This window comes from Electrophorus electricus, chromosome 25, assembly GCF_041902795.1.
Source record: "Electrophorus electricus isolate QZ-2024a chromosome 25, ASM4190279v1, whole genome shotgun sequence".
Taxonomy (NCBI): Eukaryota; Metazoa; Chordata; class Actinopteri; order Gymnotiformes; family Gymnotidae; genus Electrophorus; species Electrophorus electricus.
The window spans coordinates 14,060,608-14,078,884 of record NC_137521.1 but is presented as its reverse complement, the minus strand read 5'-3'; the positions used below and the strand labels follow the sequence as shown (position 1 = coordinate 14,078,884).

The following is an 18,277-nucleotide window of genomic DNA, read 5'->3' as shown; positions in this document are numbered from 1 at the left end:
TTATTATTGTTATTCTCTTACTTTACTAACAGATGATGTCAGCAGAATCGTTTGCGCGTGGTATTTCAGTGAGAGCAAGGTCTCGTGCCAGGGGGTAAACAGCGCCATCTTACGGCGACAATCAGACTACAGCGGCGATCAGACACTGACTATGGTGTGTACTCAAACAGGAGAAAAACAGACAACGAAAGCAAGAAAAAAAAATGAGTTCAACCATTTATTACTGAGTGAGTGATTCATCTCTACCTGGAAATACATAATTGATGAATGACAATAACATTTGCATATGTGACATTAAAATCATTTCACTGCATACTCTTCACACATACACTGGTGCTGGAGTGTTAGTTTTACTGTAGTGCTGCAATTTTTAGTGTCTTCCCTGTTAAACAAACCCTTTTAAGCCTTTAAAAAAAGTTTAAATAAACGCATTGTTAATTAGTTGCTGAACTGAGTCAGGAATGTTGGAGCAGGGAAAACACTGAAATGATCAATGCAGGACAACTCCAGGTTCAAGACTGGGAATCACTGCCAACAGGGATGAGAATGACAATGGGAATGATAAAGAATTAACTGCAGACAGGCTCAGAATGTGGAGTCCAGGGTGGGTTCAGACTGTAGAGCGTCACATGCAGGTAATGGGGACGTTCCTCAACACTGCAAGGCCAAAAAGGGGAAAATCTGCTGTGACTAAGAAACTGCAGAGAGTTTGAGTCCTGGAAAAACTGTCCCACCTTCCTGCAGAGCCCCCCCTTCAGGTGACCACACACACTCCTCCCCTTCAGGTGACCACGCCCACTCCTTCAGCTCCTCCCCTTCCAGTGACCAAGCCCACTCCTCATTCAGCTCCTCCCCTTCAGGTGACCACACCTACTCCTCCATCAGCCCCCTTCAGGTGACCACGCCCACTCCTCCTTCAGCTCCTCCCCTTCAGGTGACCACACCCACTCCCCTATCAGCCCCCCTTCAGATGACCACGCCCACTCCTCCATCAGCTCCTCCCCTGGGTTTAGCCCAAAAATCCAGTCTGTAAGGATGTTTCTAATTTAGATTTGCTTCTATTTGCTTTGTACTTTTTGGCATTTAAAAAAATCCACCAAAGTTAATTCTGTAGAAATGTTTTTGAACATCTGATCAGGGTTCAGTCAGCCCACATTGAGAAACTTTTCAAATTTCCTTACTAAATTTGAAAAGTTTAATAGTAGGAACTTGTAATAGTAGGAACTCAGCACAGGAACAGTGGACATGAGTCAAAGCATGAGCATTCAGAACTGGGTTTTAATAGTGAGAACTGATCTCAGTACAGCTGAAGTGGACACGAGTGTGCAGGATATGAACATTTGGCCTGCGCTGACTCTGCTAATCCTGTGCTAAATCCTGTAGACGCAGGTCATCTCCCCCTGCCTAGAGTTACACGACGAGTCATTGTGAAGGCTGTGAGTCAGTGGTCAGGTCCCTGTAAACACGAGAGAGAGAGAGAGAGAGAGAGAGAGAGAGAGGGAGGGAGGGAGGGAAGTGTGAAGGCTGACATCACTGTAGCGTTTACAACCATTTTTGATCACATGTGCACTTAATAAAGGTTAAAACTGGTTCAAAACTAAAGGAAATTACCAGATGATTTTTCCTCCAGACGGAAAGGCAGTCAAGTGTCTTATAATCTCATCCATCATTCACAAATGCATTGCTGTCAAATCCCATTACTCATTAAATTAACCAGGACAGAGACTGCGTTGAACAGTGAGCAACACTAAACAGTGCATCTTGCTTCAGAACCTTCTGAAAACAATGCATAAGAACATAAATGTGTTCTAGAACTGTTCTGGAACTCTCATGTCATGGGATGTCATGCCTGGTGCTCTTCCTATGGAAACATAAACCAAGTCCAAGATGAAACGTACTTTTACAGCACAGTACAGATCAAAATAAGAGGATAGCCAGAGGACAGAAAGACACAGATTAACTCTTGAAAGCTTTTTCAAAGTAAAATCCTCAATAAAATTGACAAAACTCATCTGGAAAAAAACAAACAAACATATTTCAACAGTCACTAAACTTTATCCATCTATTCTCTTTGCATTTATTGTGTCTAAGCATCTCAGATAATGTCTGTCATTCCCATGTGATCGTAATGGTAAAGAGTTGAATGGCACAAAAATAAAAACATTTTAAAAGTTTAGCAATTTTCCTCAGACAATCAGATCTGCTCTTCAGTTCAGCAAGATGAACACTGTTTGTGAGGTGAAACACTGCTTACTCAAACTGGCAGGTCCTCCTCGGACGTCGGCTTTAATTTCTTGCAGAACACCTGGGACAGGAGGAAGTTCCACAGGACCACCGTCAGCGAGGTGTTGGCCATCATGATGCTGAGCAGGAGAGGATGCATCGTGGAGTTTTGGGAGCACTGGTTGTGAAGCGTGTTGACTGGACAGACGGCACGGAGTGTTTATGACGTGGGACATGAACTTTCCTCATCCCCCTTTTATGTGACCTCAATCATGCGATCATCAGCTCTTCTGCCACACCTCTGTGCTCAAATCTCTCCCTGTAATCTACTTAGTCACTCTGAACCCTTCTGCACCCAAACATCTGCATCTGTCCCCTACTGTGGCCAAGAGCTCTACCTAAATAATTTGGGTCAAATTGAGCCAGGACTGCGAGTTTGACTCCAGCCACAATCTGACAACTCCTTCCACTGTTCCAATTCTCCTGCAAGGTGCCATCTAACTCTGAGGTGTTAGATTACAGTTAGAGCAGAATTCCGCAGGTGGACATATCTCCAGGAAAACGGTAGGAAATAGACTCCTACCTTCCTACGTAAAAGCCCTAGGGTCAGCTTTGCGTAACTCTGACTTTTCTTTCCTCCATAGCAACGTCCATGAGACTCTGGTGGAGTCAGTCTCTGTAATGCACCTCACGCAGGGCTCTCAGATGTGTAAACTACAATCTATACTGAGTATATAAATAATTGAGCCAGCTAGTGTGGAGCAGCCGCCTAACCTGGTCAGGCTTGAGAGTGAATACTTCACAGCATGGAGCTAAGAAGCAGCCCTCAACAAACCCATATTATAGTACAACACTTTCAGTTTATAATGGCAACTTCTGAAATGGAGAACTGGACAGAGAGAAATCAAGCTAAAAACCGCAGTTGTTCTACTGACAGGCTGAGAATGAACACAGAAAAACTCTCTACTGCAGTCAGTCAGAGGAAGTGTAATTATGGGTCAGTGATCAAAACCATTCAAGTGCCTGATAACAAACACTGACTGTGAATAGCTTCAGAGAAACTATATGTTTAAGGAAAAAATAAGAAATGAGAAATTTGACCTCTTCTGAAGTTGCTTTGTACTGATTAGAAAGGCTTGAGTAATTTTCAGCAGTTTCCATTAGAGAATTAAAAATTGCTTGGTTTGTGATGGAGACTGGGAGGGTGGACAGAACTTTCAGGACTCTGATCAGAGCAAATCATTACAGTAACTCTTCAAAACACAATCTGTGAAAGGTTTCATCTTTCACTCTGTCATACTAGTTTGCAATATTCTGTACCAGACCAAGAGAAACATTCCTACATATTGTTACAGATGTTTTTCATGAAGATGACTGGGAATACGTTACCCGCAGCTGACCTACTGCTACAGATGGAGGCATTCAAACTAAATTAGTTGAAGAATAAATATTAAAAAACTATTTGTTGAAACTTACACATAAAGGAAACCTCCTCTAAGATGTACTAAAGATTTGTTAAATTTGATTATGCTGGGTTTTCCTTCAGTTTGGACTCCTCTTCCATTTTCTTGCAGAAGGCTTGTGTCAGGATGTAAATCCAGTAGATGGCTGTAATGGAGGCATTGATGGTTACAATGGCAATCATCATCGGGTGGTTTATGCTGGCTGGTGTCCGTGTAGCCCTGTTGTCGAGTCCGAGTTTGGGTCCAGCAGCTCTGGCTGTCCTTAACTGGCCCTCCCGCTGAGGTTCGGCTGGGTTCTCCACACACCAGAGTACAGAGGAAAACCTTCAATCACTCTATTATTACAGAGTTCATGTTTCCCCGTTAACTGCACAGCCGAGTGCTGCGAGCTCACTTTAAAATAACAGTGAATCCAATGTCACATTCGATTGCAACTTTATTGGTCATATGTGATCCAGGCCTTCTGTACTAGCAGACTAAGGGTTAATTTCAGATTATCTTATGTAGGTAGGGTAGAAATCTTAATGGATGAAACACACCACTATGCACCATTAACTAGCAATGTTCTGAAACATTCTCAACCTGCTGACAAAAACCTTGACATAGACCTTCAGCGCCTTATGCACCTGTCAGGGCAACAGGGACTCGAGTCCATTTAAAAATTAAAATAAGACCAAACACCCACCGCTTCAATGAGTCAGCACAATGAATACACCCACCGCATGACTGCTCACCAACCCACCATTGGGCTCAGCAGGGGTTTGGTCTTAATCTTCTGGGATTAATGAAAGAACTGTCAGAGAAAGACCCTGAGATACACTAAGTAAATAAATAATGTTAGTTTCTATACGATCATAGAAACTTTAGGGAAAGAATGTGAGGACGTCATGTTTCTACTTCAGCATCAGGACAGAGTGACTGAGAAACAACCCAAAGACAGTAGTGTGACGGATAGTACAAGGTCTGGTCTAACCAGCCTCTTTGGTTAAAGTATTTAAGTAAAGTTTTCATGAAAACACCATCACATGACTTATTCTTAACACCTTAAAAGTGAGTAAGAAAATTGGGGTTGACTCACAAAGCGGGCAATGTTCTGGACCTGATCTTCACCCGTACCACATCGGATATCACAGTCACCCCCCTCCACCTCTCTGACCATCACTTTCCATCCTTCTCTCTCTCTCCCTTCCTTCTCTTTCCATCCAGTCCTCTCCAACATGTTCCTCCTTCCTCTGTCTCAATCTGCACTCCATAACTCCCTCTTCCGTTACTTCTATTTTGTCCACCCTTCCTCACCTTGACTCTCTATCCTCTCTCTTTGGATACTTTCATTTCTACACTCTCCTCATCAATGAATCTTCTGTGCCCTCTCTCCTCTAGACCCGCTAAGTCCTCCCTACCTGATACGTGCCTACTGCATTCCAAACCTCCAGGGTGGTACCAATCCTCAAGAAGGTGACACTCGATGGCTGCAGCCTTACCAACTACAGACTGGTATCACCTGTCTTTCCTCTCAAAAGCCCTCTAATGAGCAGTTTACAATCAATTATCTCTTTTTCTCACCCAGAACCAGCTGCATGATTCCAATCAGTCTGGCTACAAACCGGCACATTCTACAGAGACAGCCCTCACAGCAGTGACCGAGGAACTTCATGCTGCTAAAGCTGCCAAACTGTCATCTGTTTTGATTCTTCTAGACCTTTCAGCAGCCTTTGACACAGTGAACCACAACATTCTTCTCTCTGTTCTCTACAGGCTTGGTGTGACTAGCTCTGCTTGGAGATTTACATTTACATTTATGGCATTTAGCAGAAGCTCTTATCCAGAGTGACTTACAAAAGTGTACAGTAGGTTAGAATTAAACATACCAATGAACTAGAATACTGTAGAATACAGGGATGAATGCTGATACCTAGAAGTGCAAAATACATAAGGTCAATCTTAAACAATAAGTGTTATAAACAATAAGTGCTAGAGTTTGTTAAACAACATAAACAATGCCTTACAATAAGTACTAAATTAGTTAGTCAATAAGGGAGCAGTGTCAGTTGTCCTTTAAATATTCTGCAAATGATGGTTTCAGTCCTATCTGGAGGGACGGTCCTGTCAGGTGACATGGAGAGGATCCACATACAAACCGTGTAGACTCTCCACTGGTGTTCCACAGGGCTCAGTATTAGGCCTCCTTCTCTTCTCCTTGTATACTCGTTCTCTTGGTGATGTAATATCTTCTCATGGTTCCTCCTACCACTGCTATGCTGATGACACTCAATTATTTCTTTCTTTTCCACCCTCTGACACACAGGTCTCCAGATTTGACATTGCATCATGGATGACATGCCCACCATTTGAAGTTCAACCCCAGTAAAACTGAGTTTCTGTACATTCCAGGTACTCCCAACCCTTACCATGACCTCACAGTTTCCTTCAAGAACTCCCTGGTATCACCATCTGAAACTGCCCGTAGCCTGGCCGTAACTTTGGACAACCAGTTGTTCTCAGCTCGTTTCTAATCTAACCCGGTCTTGCAGAATCCTCCTTTGTAACATACGAAGGATTTGGTCCTTTCTCTCACAGGAAGCTACCCAGGTGCTTGTGCAGTCTCTTGTGATCTCAAAGCTAGACTACTGCAACTCGCTACTTGCTGGTCTTCCTCTAAGCGCCATCAAACCTCTACAACTTGTCCAGAATGCAGCATCACGACTGATCTTCAATCTTCCAAAGTTCACACGTTACTCCACTGTTGCACTCCCTTCATTGGCTCCCTATAGCTGCATACATCAGATTTAAAACCTTGATGCTTGCATACAAAGTCAAAAATGGACCATTCCTTCATACATGAGATCAGTGGTCAAAGCCCAATCTGTACCTCGAATACTTCGAACCTCAAGTACAGCTCAGCTTGAAATACTGTGCTTCAGGCCTCATGGAAGACAAGCATGGAGACTATTTTCTATCCTGCTCCAAGATGGTGGAATGAACTCCCACTTGCTGTCCGGACAGCAGAGTCCCTTGCAGTCTTCAAACGCAGACTAAAGATTAATCTATTTGCAGAATATTTAAAGGACAACTGACACTGCTCCCGTATTGACTGACTAAATTAGTACTTATTGTAGGGTATTGTTTATGTTGTTTAACAAACTCTAGCACTTATTGTTTATAGCACTTATCATTGTTTAAAATAGACATTATGTATTTTGTACTTTTAGGCATCAGCATTCATCCCTGTATTCTACATTATTCTAGTTCATTGGTATATTGGACTGACCTACTGTACTGTACTAGGATGTATTCTATGAGTAAATGACAAAGCACTTTTGTAAGTGGCTCTGGATAAGAGCATGTGCCATAAATGTAAATAAACATTTTCCAGAGCTGAGGAGTACTGGGCTGGTGGTGTCCAACACACTACACATACCACTGTGTCCCCAAACATTCTGAAATTATTAAAAATGTATTTTCATATGGTGTAATCCAAACTGACAATGACAACATGAGGGCTAACATAAAACCTGAAATATTACAGAAGTACAGAAAATTACCTGAATTAATTCAGTTTAGAAACTAGACAAACAGTTTCAAAAAGGAAGAAATTGGCCGTTATTTCTTACAAGATGACGACTTTATTCTCTCCGGGAGAAAACTAGAGGGTGTCATATTTCAGTGAGCAGTCTGAAGGAGAGAACTGGAGGGAGGTGGGTTACACAGTTCTGAAATCAGTGAGCAGGGTGGTGGTCAGAGTGGCCACACATGGCCATTAAAAGGGCAGCAGACTGTAATCATTGTTCTCTCACACACACACACACACACACACACACACACATACACACACACGCGCGGAGCAGGCTGGCAGGGGGGAGCTAGCCCACTCACTGTGCCGTGCGCACGCGCAGCAGACTGTCCGCATACTGGAACTCGCTGCTGCTCTCATGCGCGAGCATGTCCAGCGCCACCATGCAGCTCTCCCTGACCACGCGCTCGCCGTGGCCGCAATAATGGCGCAGCGGCGGCAGACAGGCGACGTGGCCGATGGAGCCCAGCGCCTCAGCGCACTCGTGCCGCACCATGGCATTCTCCTGCTCGTCCTCCAGGGCAGCGCTCAACTGCGGGATGCTGGCCTCGTGCTGCATCTGCCCCAGCACGTAGCCAATCTCGTGCCGGAACAGAGCGCTGGAGCACCGGAGACCTGCGCACACAGAACCCAGAGATCAGACGCTAAACATAAACTTTAGTTATACGCATTGGCTTATTTATTTATGCATTACAATGTATAAGAGAGGTGGAAAGATTACGAGCTCTCCTAGAATTAGTTTTAGGTTATATTTCATCTCCTGCTGTGCTGTTTATAAAATGGCGAGTAAAGCAGGACAACAGTGCTAAGATAACTGTACGCTATTGATGCAAACGTAGCTTTTAGCTTTAGATCTACCTGCAGAAATAATTTAGCAAAATATGACCAAACCGGACCTCACCATCTGCAAGGGTGAGCACGGCCTCCTCAGTGCCCAGGTTCCTGAGGGCGAACATGGCTCTGTAGCGCTCGAACAGGGGCAGGGCCTCGTCCAGGAGCTGCTTCCTTAGCTCAGCCATGCTCCTCCTGGGTGCTGGAGGCGCCGGGTCCACCGAGCTGTAGGGGCTGCTGTCTGCGCCCTCTCCAAAACTCTCCACTCCGCCCCCATTCATCAGCCACTCGATCCTCCTTACAGCGAGCTGGCACGTCTCCGCCACCTGCACGTCAGCACACACACACAGCAGTGCAAGTCAATGGAACTCTTAATGCAGTGTTTTCCCATTCCTTATGATTTTACACCCAGACTTTATTATTCTGTCAGGCTTCTGTGGTTCAGTTGTGAAAGTCAGACATGTCGTACCTCAATGACCGGATCCTCGGAATACTGTCTTAGTAAATCTAAAACCTTTGGATTCCCGATGGCTCCCAAAGCCTCACCTATGGATATGGACAAAATCTTTAGGCTCATGGTGGTGCCTGTAGTCCCTAACCATGAGATTAACCGATTGAAAACCGCAGCATGTATACACAAGATAGCCGACAACATTACTATAGTGCTCTATAATTTAATTATCTTGTACCTTTAACTATAGTTATTGTCCTGTTTCTCATATCATTGTCATTTTATGCCAGTCTGGGGTGACAATGTATGAACTTCAATATCTGCTCTCCACCTCTACTGCCCCAGTGAAGAACTGACCGAGGTTCACTGTCAGAATCCCATCACTGACGGTGTAATCTAGGACTTTTGAGGTGTACCGTAAAGAAATAAGGGGGAGGCCATTTCACCTGCTTCATGCCGGACCATCGGCTCCTGCTTGGTGTCTTTCAGCACCGTCTCCAGGATGGGAAGCGCGCGCTCATCCTGCATTTGTCCCAGGCAGTAGGCCAGCTCGTGCTTCAGGAGCGCAGATTCGTCCTCGAAGGTCTCGCTGATCCACTGAACAGCCTCTGGGCCTCCGAGGCTCCGCAGCGTAAAAAGCGCTCTGAACCGCGTCGGTAGATCCTGCTGCGGGTTGACCAGTATGCGGCCCACTGCCGCTACGTCCTGCTCGGATGCCATGTCGGCTCAGGGGTGGCTCATCTGTACATCAACAGATCACCTAAAGCCATCAAAGTTGTCAGGAGAATCGGGAAGCACACCGGAAATCCACATACGATCAAAGGAGAAGAGTCATCTATGTGATATAACGTCAACTAACGTGCAGAATTTACGACTATTGTGACTGATCTGGGGCGTATTCCAGACCTGAAGGCTGATTAGCTAACAGGATAAACGTTCAGATCGGCAGGCATACTGAACGTAACCTCGCTAACGTTAAAAGATCTTAGGTCTTTCAGCGCACAAATCTTTTGTTTCTTTTGCTCTGCTGTAAATGCTATATATACTTACCGGAAAAAGTATTTTAGCCACCAATTGCTGTTAACTCATCATGCCCTCAGTTCAGGCAGTGTCTGCTCGTGAGTACCAAGAAAATGTCTTAAGATACACTGCGCTGATGGCGCCGCCTGTTGGACGGGAGTAATGGCTGCGTCCAACACCCTCATGAGAGGAGAGGCAAGATGACCACAAAACACAATACACTAGTTCCACTTTATTATGGTCATTCGTTACGTAATTTGCACTTACTTTTTCATTTTTAGTGGCGCACCATAAATGACAATTGTAGAGTAGCAAGTACATTTCATAATATTGATAATGTGCAAACAAAATCACTACAAGATCAATATTAAAAATAAAATATTTTGAATTTACAATTTTTCATAATATTTTTAACCTTTACAATAGAATTATAATTAATGTCCTGTTGCCAACAACAGACAGTTAAGAAGGAAGACTGTACTGCAACAAAAACGTTCAAAGCAACTGCCAACATACATTACACATAACATGCATAATACAATTCGTGTTGCTCCGTTTTGATATATACTCACTGCTCCATTTAAAATAAACATGATCATTATGGATTAATTTGTGTTAGAATTCTTTCATGGCCAGCCAGTGTTTTACTTTTAGAGAAGCACACAGTAAACTAGTTTTTTTCTGCTACTTTGTTTTGTTTTTTTCACACACAGCCTTCTGCTTCCTCTGTCCCTCTGACCGCATTCTGCATTACATCCAGGGCACTGTACAATTTCAAAAGGTCTCAAATCACCGCATGTAAACAGATAAGCGGTGGGTCAGAGCATAGTGAGCAGCTGTGTGGGCGCAGTAGCGCCCCCATGTGGCGGCAGGGGCAGAGCGGGGCAAGCCGGGCCCGGGCAGGAGGGCAGGGTCTGTGCATGCGCCTTCCTCCTCTGCTGCAGGTGGAAGTAGCTGCACAGCAAGGCGCGCACAGCCTCTGCGTTGGGGTCGTCCATGTACGCAGGGGCCACGCTGCAGGGCTGGGGGCATCCGTTCCGGCTCAGCGCCACCAGCCACTCTTCTTTGAACGGGACGTCATGGACGTTGCAGATGTTGTGCAGGACGCAGCTCGCCACAGCCATCTTGGGCACCAGGTCCAAGTCTCCGTCGTTCCCACTGTGCAGACACTGCCAGCGAGCTCGGAGCCGCTGGAAGGCGTGTGTGACGACACCGTGACAGTGGCTCAGGTGGGCGTTGAAGCTGTGCTGCTGGGGCGTGAGCTGAGGGGAGGGTGGGTAGCACTTCAGCAGCCAGCTCTGCAGGGGGTATCCTGCGTCGCCCAGCAGGAGGTAGCCCAGCACCTGGCCCAGGAGCTGCCGCGACGGCTGAGGGCACAGCCCCCCCTGGCCCGCCATGGTCCACAGCTCCGAGCTCTGCAGGACAGTCAGGTCATCGGTGCTGCCGGGGAACCCTGCACAAACGTCCCAGAATATGCCCTGGGCGTTCACCACGCCCTGTAGGACCACTGAGCGGCAGCCCCGGCTGTTCCAACAGCCCTGCACTACGGCTGCAGCCACCTGCGATGCCGACTTGACGGGGATGTGCAGGGAGTCGATGACGCCGACGCAGTGAGGGAAGCCGAACTGCGAGTGAAACTGCCTGGCGTTCTCCTCCAGCTCGTGGCTGCCCGGTAAATGCATGTAAAGAGGCTTAAGGAGCAAAATGATGGCCTCACACACCTCCCGCACACAGTGAGACACGGTGGGCACGGAAACCCCGAACAGCTCGCTGATGTAGCGGTACTCCGTGCTGGTGGACAAACGCATCAACGCCATGGCCACGCGTCTCTCTAGCGCCACGGCCTGTCTGGAGGGCCGCGGGAGCGCTTGTTCCAGTCGTGGCTTCAGCTTGGCACAGAGCAGGAAGAAGATGTCCCTTGTGATGTGGAACTTCTCCAGCCAGTCTTGGGGTCCGAACTCGGTCGTCACAGCCCTCTCCCACCAGTCTGGGCCGGACGGGTGTGGGACACGCTGGCTGCGCAGGCTGGTGGGTAACGGCATCTAGGAAAGAGGAAAGATCTGTAATGTCAGTGGCGTGTAGAGGACCGACAGCTTGTCAGACACGAGTTCAGGACCTGTAGCTGCCTAGTTACATCTAGCAGGCCTGGAAGGTTCTTCAAGATCTCACGGTCGACACACCCGTCGGTGACGGTCCCAACTGACTTTCAATGTCAAGACAACAACCATAACAAACCTTTCTCATTCTCTCGTGTTTGTGGAAAAGATATCTTCGATATCTTATTCGCTTCTGAATTTCATTTCGTCTCGCCAAGATGAAGTTCTGTATCTCTTCTTTTCGTCGTTTAATTCTGCACGCAAGTAGACACTTGTACTGCGCAGCGTCCTTGTCCATCTCACTGCACATTTAGGGGCGACTAATTAACGAATCGTGCAGCTATTTAACTCGTACTTCATCAAACTTCCCAAGCACACATTAAGACCCAAGCAGGGATATATGAGGCGAGCTGAGCACAGCTACACGGGAAAGTACAGCACTCGAGACGCGCAGACGATATCTACTTCCGGATTAAGGCCCCGCCCCTTTTCTCCTTTTCACGATTCAGCAATTATTTCTAGTGAGAAATAAAAATAATGATGATGATGATGATGATGATGATGATGATGATGATGATGATTGTGTAAACTACAAAATATCACCTACAAAATAATACTGTAGTTTCATATAACTTCTTGTTCGTTAGGTTGCAACAATTTCACATTTCAAGCCAGTGACTCAAGGCGCACTGTGCACTGTTTTATGTTTTTATATCACTGTTTTATAGGCTTTATTACAGCTGGCGAGGCACGTAAACATCATTCCTATATTTTCTAAACGGGTAATTGTGTATCTTGTTTAAGTCACAGTTTGAACAGAGTCTTGATCCTCCAGATCTGTTCCTCACACTTCATTTCTCCGACCACTAGCCTGTGCTTAAAACATAAATGTGTAAAAATAAAAGGCCATTATTTTTTTCGATGGGTTTTTTTTTTTTTTTTTTTGCTGTATGGATATGAGATGAATGCGTTGGTCCCGCTTGAGCGCCTTATACCGGCCTGCACGTTTATTTACGGATGTGACGTCACTTGTTTTGTTTCAAATGTAATGACGTCCTCGTTCGCCTTCTTACCCACAGTGCTTTGCAGTGCCGTGGTAAACACTTAGCTCGTTAGCTAGCCGCACGCAGCGATAGCGCTAATAATGCGTGTACGGCAAGTTTAAAACTCAAAGACGCGCCGAACGCTTTCTTTTACTTCCTCTTTGGTCATTTTCAGTGTCTGTTCATCGAACTGAAAGATTTTGGTAAGTGGGGATTTGTGTCAAACAGCTAGCTGGCTAGCTAGCCTGGCTAAGGAGGGCTCGATCCTAGCCCGCGTTATCGTAGTAACGCTCGTGTGTGCGCTCGTGTCTCGTCAGCTGGAGAACTGTGTTGTTTACGCTACTCTGAACAGCAGAGCATGTAACTCTGAGCATGTCACTGTCATTAATAACCCGACACGCTTCGCGTAGCTGTGTGTTGGTGAGGTTGGGCAGCCCCGTTTGCTGCTCGTGGCTGCACGGTTGCTCAGTTGTACTCAGTCATGACTGTAAGTCGCTCTGGATAAGAGCGGCAGCTAAATGCTGTGAATGTAAATGTAAATTAATGCCGGCATTGGGGTTCCCGGAACAACTGTTTGCAAATATTGGACCAAACTGCTGTGTTCTCAGCTTTCTCAGGGTTGTGTAGCGCTGGGTGTGTGTGGCGTCTTAATCTGTCGTTTTGAGAATCAGCTTGACAGACGGGTGCGATGTTTGTGATGTTTTCGAGCTGGAGATGCCTTTACCACAGACATCTAATTTAAAGCCAGATGATAAACCTGAAGAAATACAGCTTTAACTAGTTCTCTTTAGATTGGTTTGGTCTGGGTACAGCTGTAGGATGAGATTAATTCTCTGTCAATTTTTGTCTTAGTCGCCCAGCTGACTCTAGATCAGCAGGGCAAAATTTCATTTCCTAAGATGCTCGGCAGGTTTAAGTGTCTAATGCATAGCTCTAGATCAGATCATTTATTAAATCAGAAAAAAATCTTATTTAAATTTTTGTTCCTTTTAGTTTGGGACTGTATACTTGGGGGTAACTTCTCCTGTCTGACCGGTAAACTCCATGGATCAGGACTATGAGCGACGGTTACTGCGGCAGATCAATGTCCAGAATGACAATGCCAGCCCTGTTGTGAGTACCTCAGTTCACACAATACGTGCATGTTACAAATACCACAGTCTCATTTCATGGGAGTTTTGCTGTTAAGTGTTTAGAGAATATCTCCTCTGTCAGTGCATTGAACTTTGTTCTATGATGCATCTGGGAAACAAACACTTATGTACATTTTTTTCCCTGCCCCTTTTAAATCTAAATATTTCTCATGCAGAAAGTAACAGATGCAATATGTCATCTAACTCCCACCAAGTCACCAATGTCCTCACCTAGCAAGCACGGGGATCGGTTCATACCGTCACGCGCAGGAGCCAACTGGAGTATCAATTTCCACAGGATCAATGTAAATTCTCATTTTTACCTCTTCAGGTCATGCAGTGATTTTGTATGGCTAATTTTCCAGGATACGGACTAAGCCTAGCACTAGAATAAAAAGGAACTGTGTGTCGGTTCGAAGGTCTGATTTCATGTGTGAACTGCAGCCCTTTCCGTCGGAAGGTAGAGAACGAGAAGTTTTGATTTGTACTTTGCCTCACTCAGGAGAATGAAAAGTCCCCAAGCCAGAATAAGAAAACCAAGGATGCAACATCAGACACGGGCAAAGGTGAGACTGAGCGTTGGCCTCCGTCTGCAAGAAATAGTTGCTGGAAACAGCAACATTCATGCTGGGAGCTGGTTTGTAATTGCACTCAGCAAGTTTGGACTTTTGGTTGCCAGCGGATGGTCTGGCGTACTCGGCGCTGCTGAAGAATGAGCTGCTGGGAGCCGGAATCGAGAAAGTTCAGGATCCGCAGACGGAGGACAGGAGGCTGCAGCCGTCCACACCAGAGAGGAGGAGTCTCTTTAATGTAAGCCTCCTTCGTGCTCATGCGTGGGATTAAAAACACAACAGTCCCATGTGGTGTTTCCAGTGGTGCATATCACAGCGACTAGCACCAGGGCACTGCATGTGGGATTGCTTGTCATCCTAAGAATATTGTTTGCAGTTTTGATATCGTCGACATCACGTGGCTGTGTTTAGTATGTTTGAACTGAATGCTTATGCAACAGACCACAGAGAAGAACTGATGTTTGCTAATACACAAGAGCCAGTGCAGACTTGAGGATTTCCTTTAGTTTGTTGTTGCACTTTTTTCTTAAACACATCTGCTTGGTGCTTAAAAAAAGGTTTGATATAGAATTAATACAAGTAATCATGATGATTAACTAACACTAATATAACCCTAGTTTGGCAACACTAGGCAGTATGTATAGATGTGTATTAAAAGTCTTTGGTTTTGCAGTATTCTCTCAGTGCCAAGAGATTGACGCCTGATGAGGGTAACAGTGTCTCTCCGTACTCCTTGTCCCCTGTAAGCAGTAAAAGGTAAACGCCACGAGAGCATTAACGTCTTTACTGACACGCCTTTTTGTGTGGGTCCTTCTAGAGTGTTAATGGTCTTTACTGATACAGCTCTTTGTGTGTCCCCTTCTAGTCAAAAGCTGCTACGCTCGCCAAGGAAACCCACTCGCAAAATTTCCAAGATCCCGTTTAAGGTGCTTGATGCACCAGAGCTGCAAGATGATTTCTACCTCAACCTGGTGGACTGGTCCTCCTTAAATGTCCTCAGTGTTGGACTGGGCACCTGCGTCTACCTGTGGAGTGCATGCACGAGCCAAGTATGACCTGCCAGATTCTCTCATGTGTTAGAGGGGACCTGCACACACACTCACTGCAGCAATGTGGGTGGCGAGGGCTGTTTGAAAGGATGCATGTTCTCAAAAACAAAACTAGTTTGTTTTAATCAAAGATTAAAGTTTTCTTTCCTTTCTTCACCTCTCTTCCAAAAGCATGTAGCATTTATTCTCTTTTCATAACTCCCAACAAACAAAAGAAACACAGTTTTGAGATTGGAATCCCCTTTTGAAAACCTGTCAGGATTACTGATCACCAGTGGCTTTTTGTGTTCACACAGCTTTGTTCTAGTAACATTTAAATTGTGATCTGTGTGCAGGTAACGCGCCTGTGTGACCTGTCCGTTGAGGGAGACTCCGTGACGTCCGTTGGCTGGTCAGAAAGGGTGAGCGAATTTGCTATTACCATCATCATTTAACACTTTTGGACACTGCCGTAGTTGTGACTCGGCTCCTGGCAGTTAACATGGTGCAGATATCTGAATGAGGGACTTGTCTTGCTCCAGGGGAGTCTTGTGGCAGTCGGCACACACAAAGGGTTTGTGCAAATCTGGGATGCAGCCGCAGGCAAGAAACTATTTGCACTAGAGGGCCACACAGCCAGAGTCGGTAAGGTTACCTACGACGTCTTCTGAGTGTAGAGCGCTCGCCTGATGGCCAGCAATAGCTGGACCTTGAACTTTCCTGTTTGTCTTCCAGTCTCTACTGCTGCTCTGTTACCTTGCTGTTCTGTGCACGCGTGCCTAATCTCTTCCTGCGGGCTCTCCTGCTGCCTGCAGGTGCGTTGGCATGGAACGCAGACCAGCTGTCATCGGGCAGTCGGGACCGCATGATCCTGCAGCGGGACATCCGGACGCCTCCCCTGCAGTCGGAGCGCCGGCTCCAGGGACACAGGCAGGAGGTGTGCGGCCTGAAGTGGAGCACAGACCACCAGCTGCTTGCCTCGGGAGGGAATGACAACAAGGTAACTCAGCCATATTTAAAATGTTGAGTGAGTGCAGCGACTAATTACCCAGACTGAGTGTCTTCCTCATTATTTCTCAAGTATGATGTGATATTTTAAATAATATTGCAAAAACATAACACCTTGTGTAGCACTCTAGAATCTGAACATCCCCTCTCTCCTCTCTGAACGCTCTCTGCTCGTGTTTTTCTGCCCCCTCAGCTGCTGGTGTGGAACCACTCTAGCATAGCGCCCGTGCAGCAGTACACGGAGCACCTGGCGGCAGTGAAGGCCATCGCCTGGTCGCCACACCAGCACGGCCTGCTGGCATCCGGTGGAGGGACAGCCGACCGCTGCATCCGCTTCTGGAACACGCTGACGGGGCAGCCGCTGCAGTGCATAGACACAGGCTCGCAGGTCTGCAACCTGGCCTGGTCCAAACACACCAACGAACTGGTGAGCATGCGCACAGACACACACAGCCTTTTCAGCAGTTCTGACCTGTGACCTGTTGTCTGAGTAAACACAGGAGAGCAGTAACGCCGTTCCCGTTTAGCTGATCGTAGTCACGTGTTTCGTTCGTTGGATAAAAATCTCAGCGATGAATAATGTAGATACTGTCATTCCCATTACTCGTGTTTAAAAAAGGGACATGGCTGGTGATATTGTTCTGTGAAACTGTTTCCAGGTCAGCACACACGGCTACTCTCAAAACCAGATCCTAGTGTGGAAGTACCCTTCACTTACTCAGATAGCCAAACTGACGGGCCACTCCTACAGGGTCCTGTACCTGGTGAGTGTGGCTCCACCTTCCTGTTTCAGGGTCTTAGTGCGTCTGCTGTTCTATCTACAACATGCCTGACTAAGCTGAAACACTTTATGGTGTATGGAGCATTAAAGCAGTACTGGGCTCTCGCACCAAGTTTCTACACACTCCTGCCCTTTTAGAACTGCATAGATTATGTAAATGGTCATTTGCATAATTTAAGTAGGATGATTCCTGGTTTCCTGGCTGTGCGGGCTGAACTGGGCCGTAGGTTAACATTTTACCCTTCTGCCTCAGGCGATGTCTCCGGACGGCGAAGCCATCGTGACAGGAGCCGGAGATGAGACGCTGCGATTCTGGAATGTGTTTAGCAAAACGCGATCAACAAAGGTGTGGTGCCAGTGTGACGTGTTTAAAGGGCGTTAGAGCTGGGTGCCAGAGAAGAGCTCCAGCTTTTCTCGAGGTCTTCGCTGAGTCTTAATGGGGTACTGCGTGTTTTATTGAGGCGCACACATAATGACCCTCTCTGTTTCAGGAATCTGTGTCCGTTCTAAACCTGTTCACCAGAATCCGATAGAGGCGCAGCTGTGCGTGAAGGACTTCACTGCCACGTCATCACACGTGCGTCTTACACACCCTGCTCAGGGCAAGGCTTCGGTTTTCTCCCGTGGCAGACGAGGCACTGTAAGAGGACACGTTTAAACTTTGGCTTATCAGACTTCAGCGTTTGCTGCTGCTCCACAGCTGGATTCGTCATTTCAGTGTCATTGTGCTAAGTTTGTGTCTTTTTTTTTTTATTAATGTTCATGTACAGTTTGTTTTTAAACCCATGATCTGTCTAATAATGCAAGTATGTATAATACAAGCCTTAAGGCAGGCGGGGGGGGGAGAGGTTGGCTTAATATATGGCTGCAGCACTGGGGAGCTAATTTGTTAGTAATGTAAATTCTTTTACTGGAATAAGAAAACAGAAAAAGGGTATAAAGATTATGACACCATGTGGCACAAACAGCCAGTGCCTGCCGTTTTTAAAAACGAGGAATACAGCAGCCTGAAACAGAAACTCTGCCCTGTTTGTTTTGTCTGGGGGAAAATTTTTAT

The 18,277-nt window shown here is 46.2% G+C and overlaps 3 protein-coding genes and 1 long non-coding RNA gene across 5 annotated transcripts; 1 reads left to right on the top strand and 3 right to left on the bottom strand.

Annotated features, from left to right (window-relative positions):
* Positions 1-1,062: 1,062 nt before the first annotated feature.
* On the bottom strand, positions 1,063-2,696 carry LOC145653672 (uncharacterized). The gene is made up of 3 exons (XR_014119829.1): positions 2,255-2,696; positions 1,612-1,861; positions 1,063-1,456 (listed from the first exon to the last, which is right to left on the bottom strand). It is a non-coding gene; the product is annotated as an uncharacterized LOC145653672 (long non-coding RNA).
* A 4,590-nt stretch (positions 2,697-7,286) lies between these two features.
* dohh (deoxyhypusine hydroxylase/monooxygenase) lies at positions 7,287-9,714 on the bottom strand. Of its 2 annotated transcripts, none has more exons than XM_027006493.3 (5): positions 9,590-9,714; positions 8,986-9,280; positions 8,558-8,634; positions 8,159-8,414; positions 7,287-7,872 (listed from the first exon to the last, which is right to left on the bottom strand). In XM_027006493.3, exons 2-5 carry the CDS (start codon positions 9,257-9,259, stop codon positions 7,556-7,558), a joined length of 924 nt encoding a protein of 307 aa, XP_026862294.3. In that variant the 5' UTR covers positions 9,260-9,280; positions 9,590-9,714; the 3' UTR covers positions 7,287-7,555. The 2 variants fall into 2 exon arrangements, with proteins under 2 accessions (XP_026862294.3, XP_026862293.3); XM_027006492.3 differs by having other exon boundaries at positions 8,986-9,299; positions 9,590-9,708.
* A 57-nt stretch (positions 9,715-9,771) lies between these two features.
* Positions 9,772-12,108, bottom strand: LOC113575153 (putative nuclease HARBI1). Its single transcript, XM_027006491.3, has 2 exons — positions 11,795-12,108; positions 9,772-11,601 (listed from the first exon to the last, which is right to left on the bottom strand). Exons 1-2 carry the CDS (start codon positions 11,963-11,965, stop codon positions 10,378-10,380), a joined length of 1,395 nt encoding a protein of 464 aa, XP_026862292.2. The 5' UTR covers positions 11,966-12,108; the 3' UTR covers positions 9,772-10,377.
* Positions 12,109-12,733: 625 nt separating this feature from the next.
* Positions 12,734-18,239, top strand: fzr1a (fizzy/cell division cycle 20 related 1a). The gene is made up of 14 exons (XM_027006489.3): positions 12,734-12,901; positions 13,692-13,811; positions 14,008-14,136; positions 14,334-14,397; positions 14,511-14,641; positions 15,077-15,159; positions 15,269-15,452; positions 15,788-15,853; positions 15,974-16,076; positions 16,247-16,431; positions 16,633-16,866; positions 17,099-17,203; positions 17,474-17,566; positions 17,712-18,239. The coding sequence occupies exons 2-14, from the start codon at positions 13,743-13,745 to the stop codon at positions 17,751-17,753; spliced, it is 1,488 nt and encodes a 495-aa protein (XP_026862290.1). The 5' UTR covers positions 12,734-12,901; positions 13,692-13,742; the 3' UTR covers positions 17,754-18,239.
* The last annotated feature ends 38 nt before the right edge of the window (positions 18,240-18,277 follow it).

Excerpts from the sequence above, each read along its gene's own strand:
- dohh (XM_027006493.3), bottom strand. The coding sequence starts at position 9,259 with ATGGCATCCGAGCAGGACGTAGCGGCAGTGGGCCGCATACTGGTCAAC. Across the intron at positions 8,635-8,985 it reads GATGGTCCGGCATGAAGCAG|GTGAGGCTTTGGGAGCCATC; the intron begins GTGAAATGGCCT and ends CCATATCCATAG. Across the intron at positions 7,873-8,158 it reads CGTGCTCACCCTTGCAGATG|GTCTCCGGTGCTCCAGCGCT; the intron begins GTGAGGTCCGGT and ends CTGTGTGCGCAG.
- LOC113575153 (XM_027006491.3), bottom strand. The coding sequence starts at position 11,965 with ATGTGCAGTGAGATGGACAAGGACGCTGCGCAGTACAAGTGTCTACTT. Across the intron at positions 11,602-11,794 it reads AACACGAGAGAATGAGAAAG|ATGCCGTTACCCACCAGCCT; the intron begins GTTTGTTATGGT and ends CCTCTTTCCTAG.
- fzr1a (XM_027006489.3), top strand. The coding sequence starts at position 13,743 with ATGGATCAGGACTATGAGCGACGGTTACTGCGGCAGATCAATGTCCAG. Across the intron at positions 15,160-15,268 it reads TCCCCTGTAAGCAGTAAAAG|TCAAAAGCTGCTACGCTCGC; the intron begins GTAAACGCCACG and ends GTCCCCTTCTAG. Across the intron at positions 17,204-17,473 it reads CCTACAGGGTCCTGTACCTG|GCGATGTCTCCGGACGGCGA; the intron begins GTGAGTGTGGCT and ends CTTCTGCCTCAG.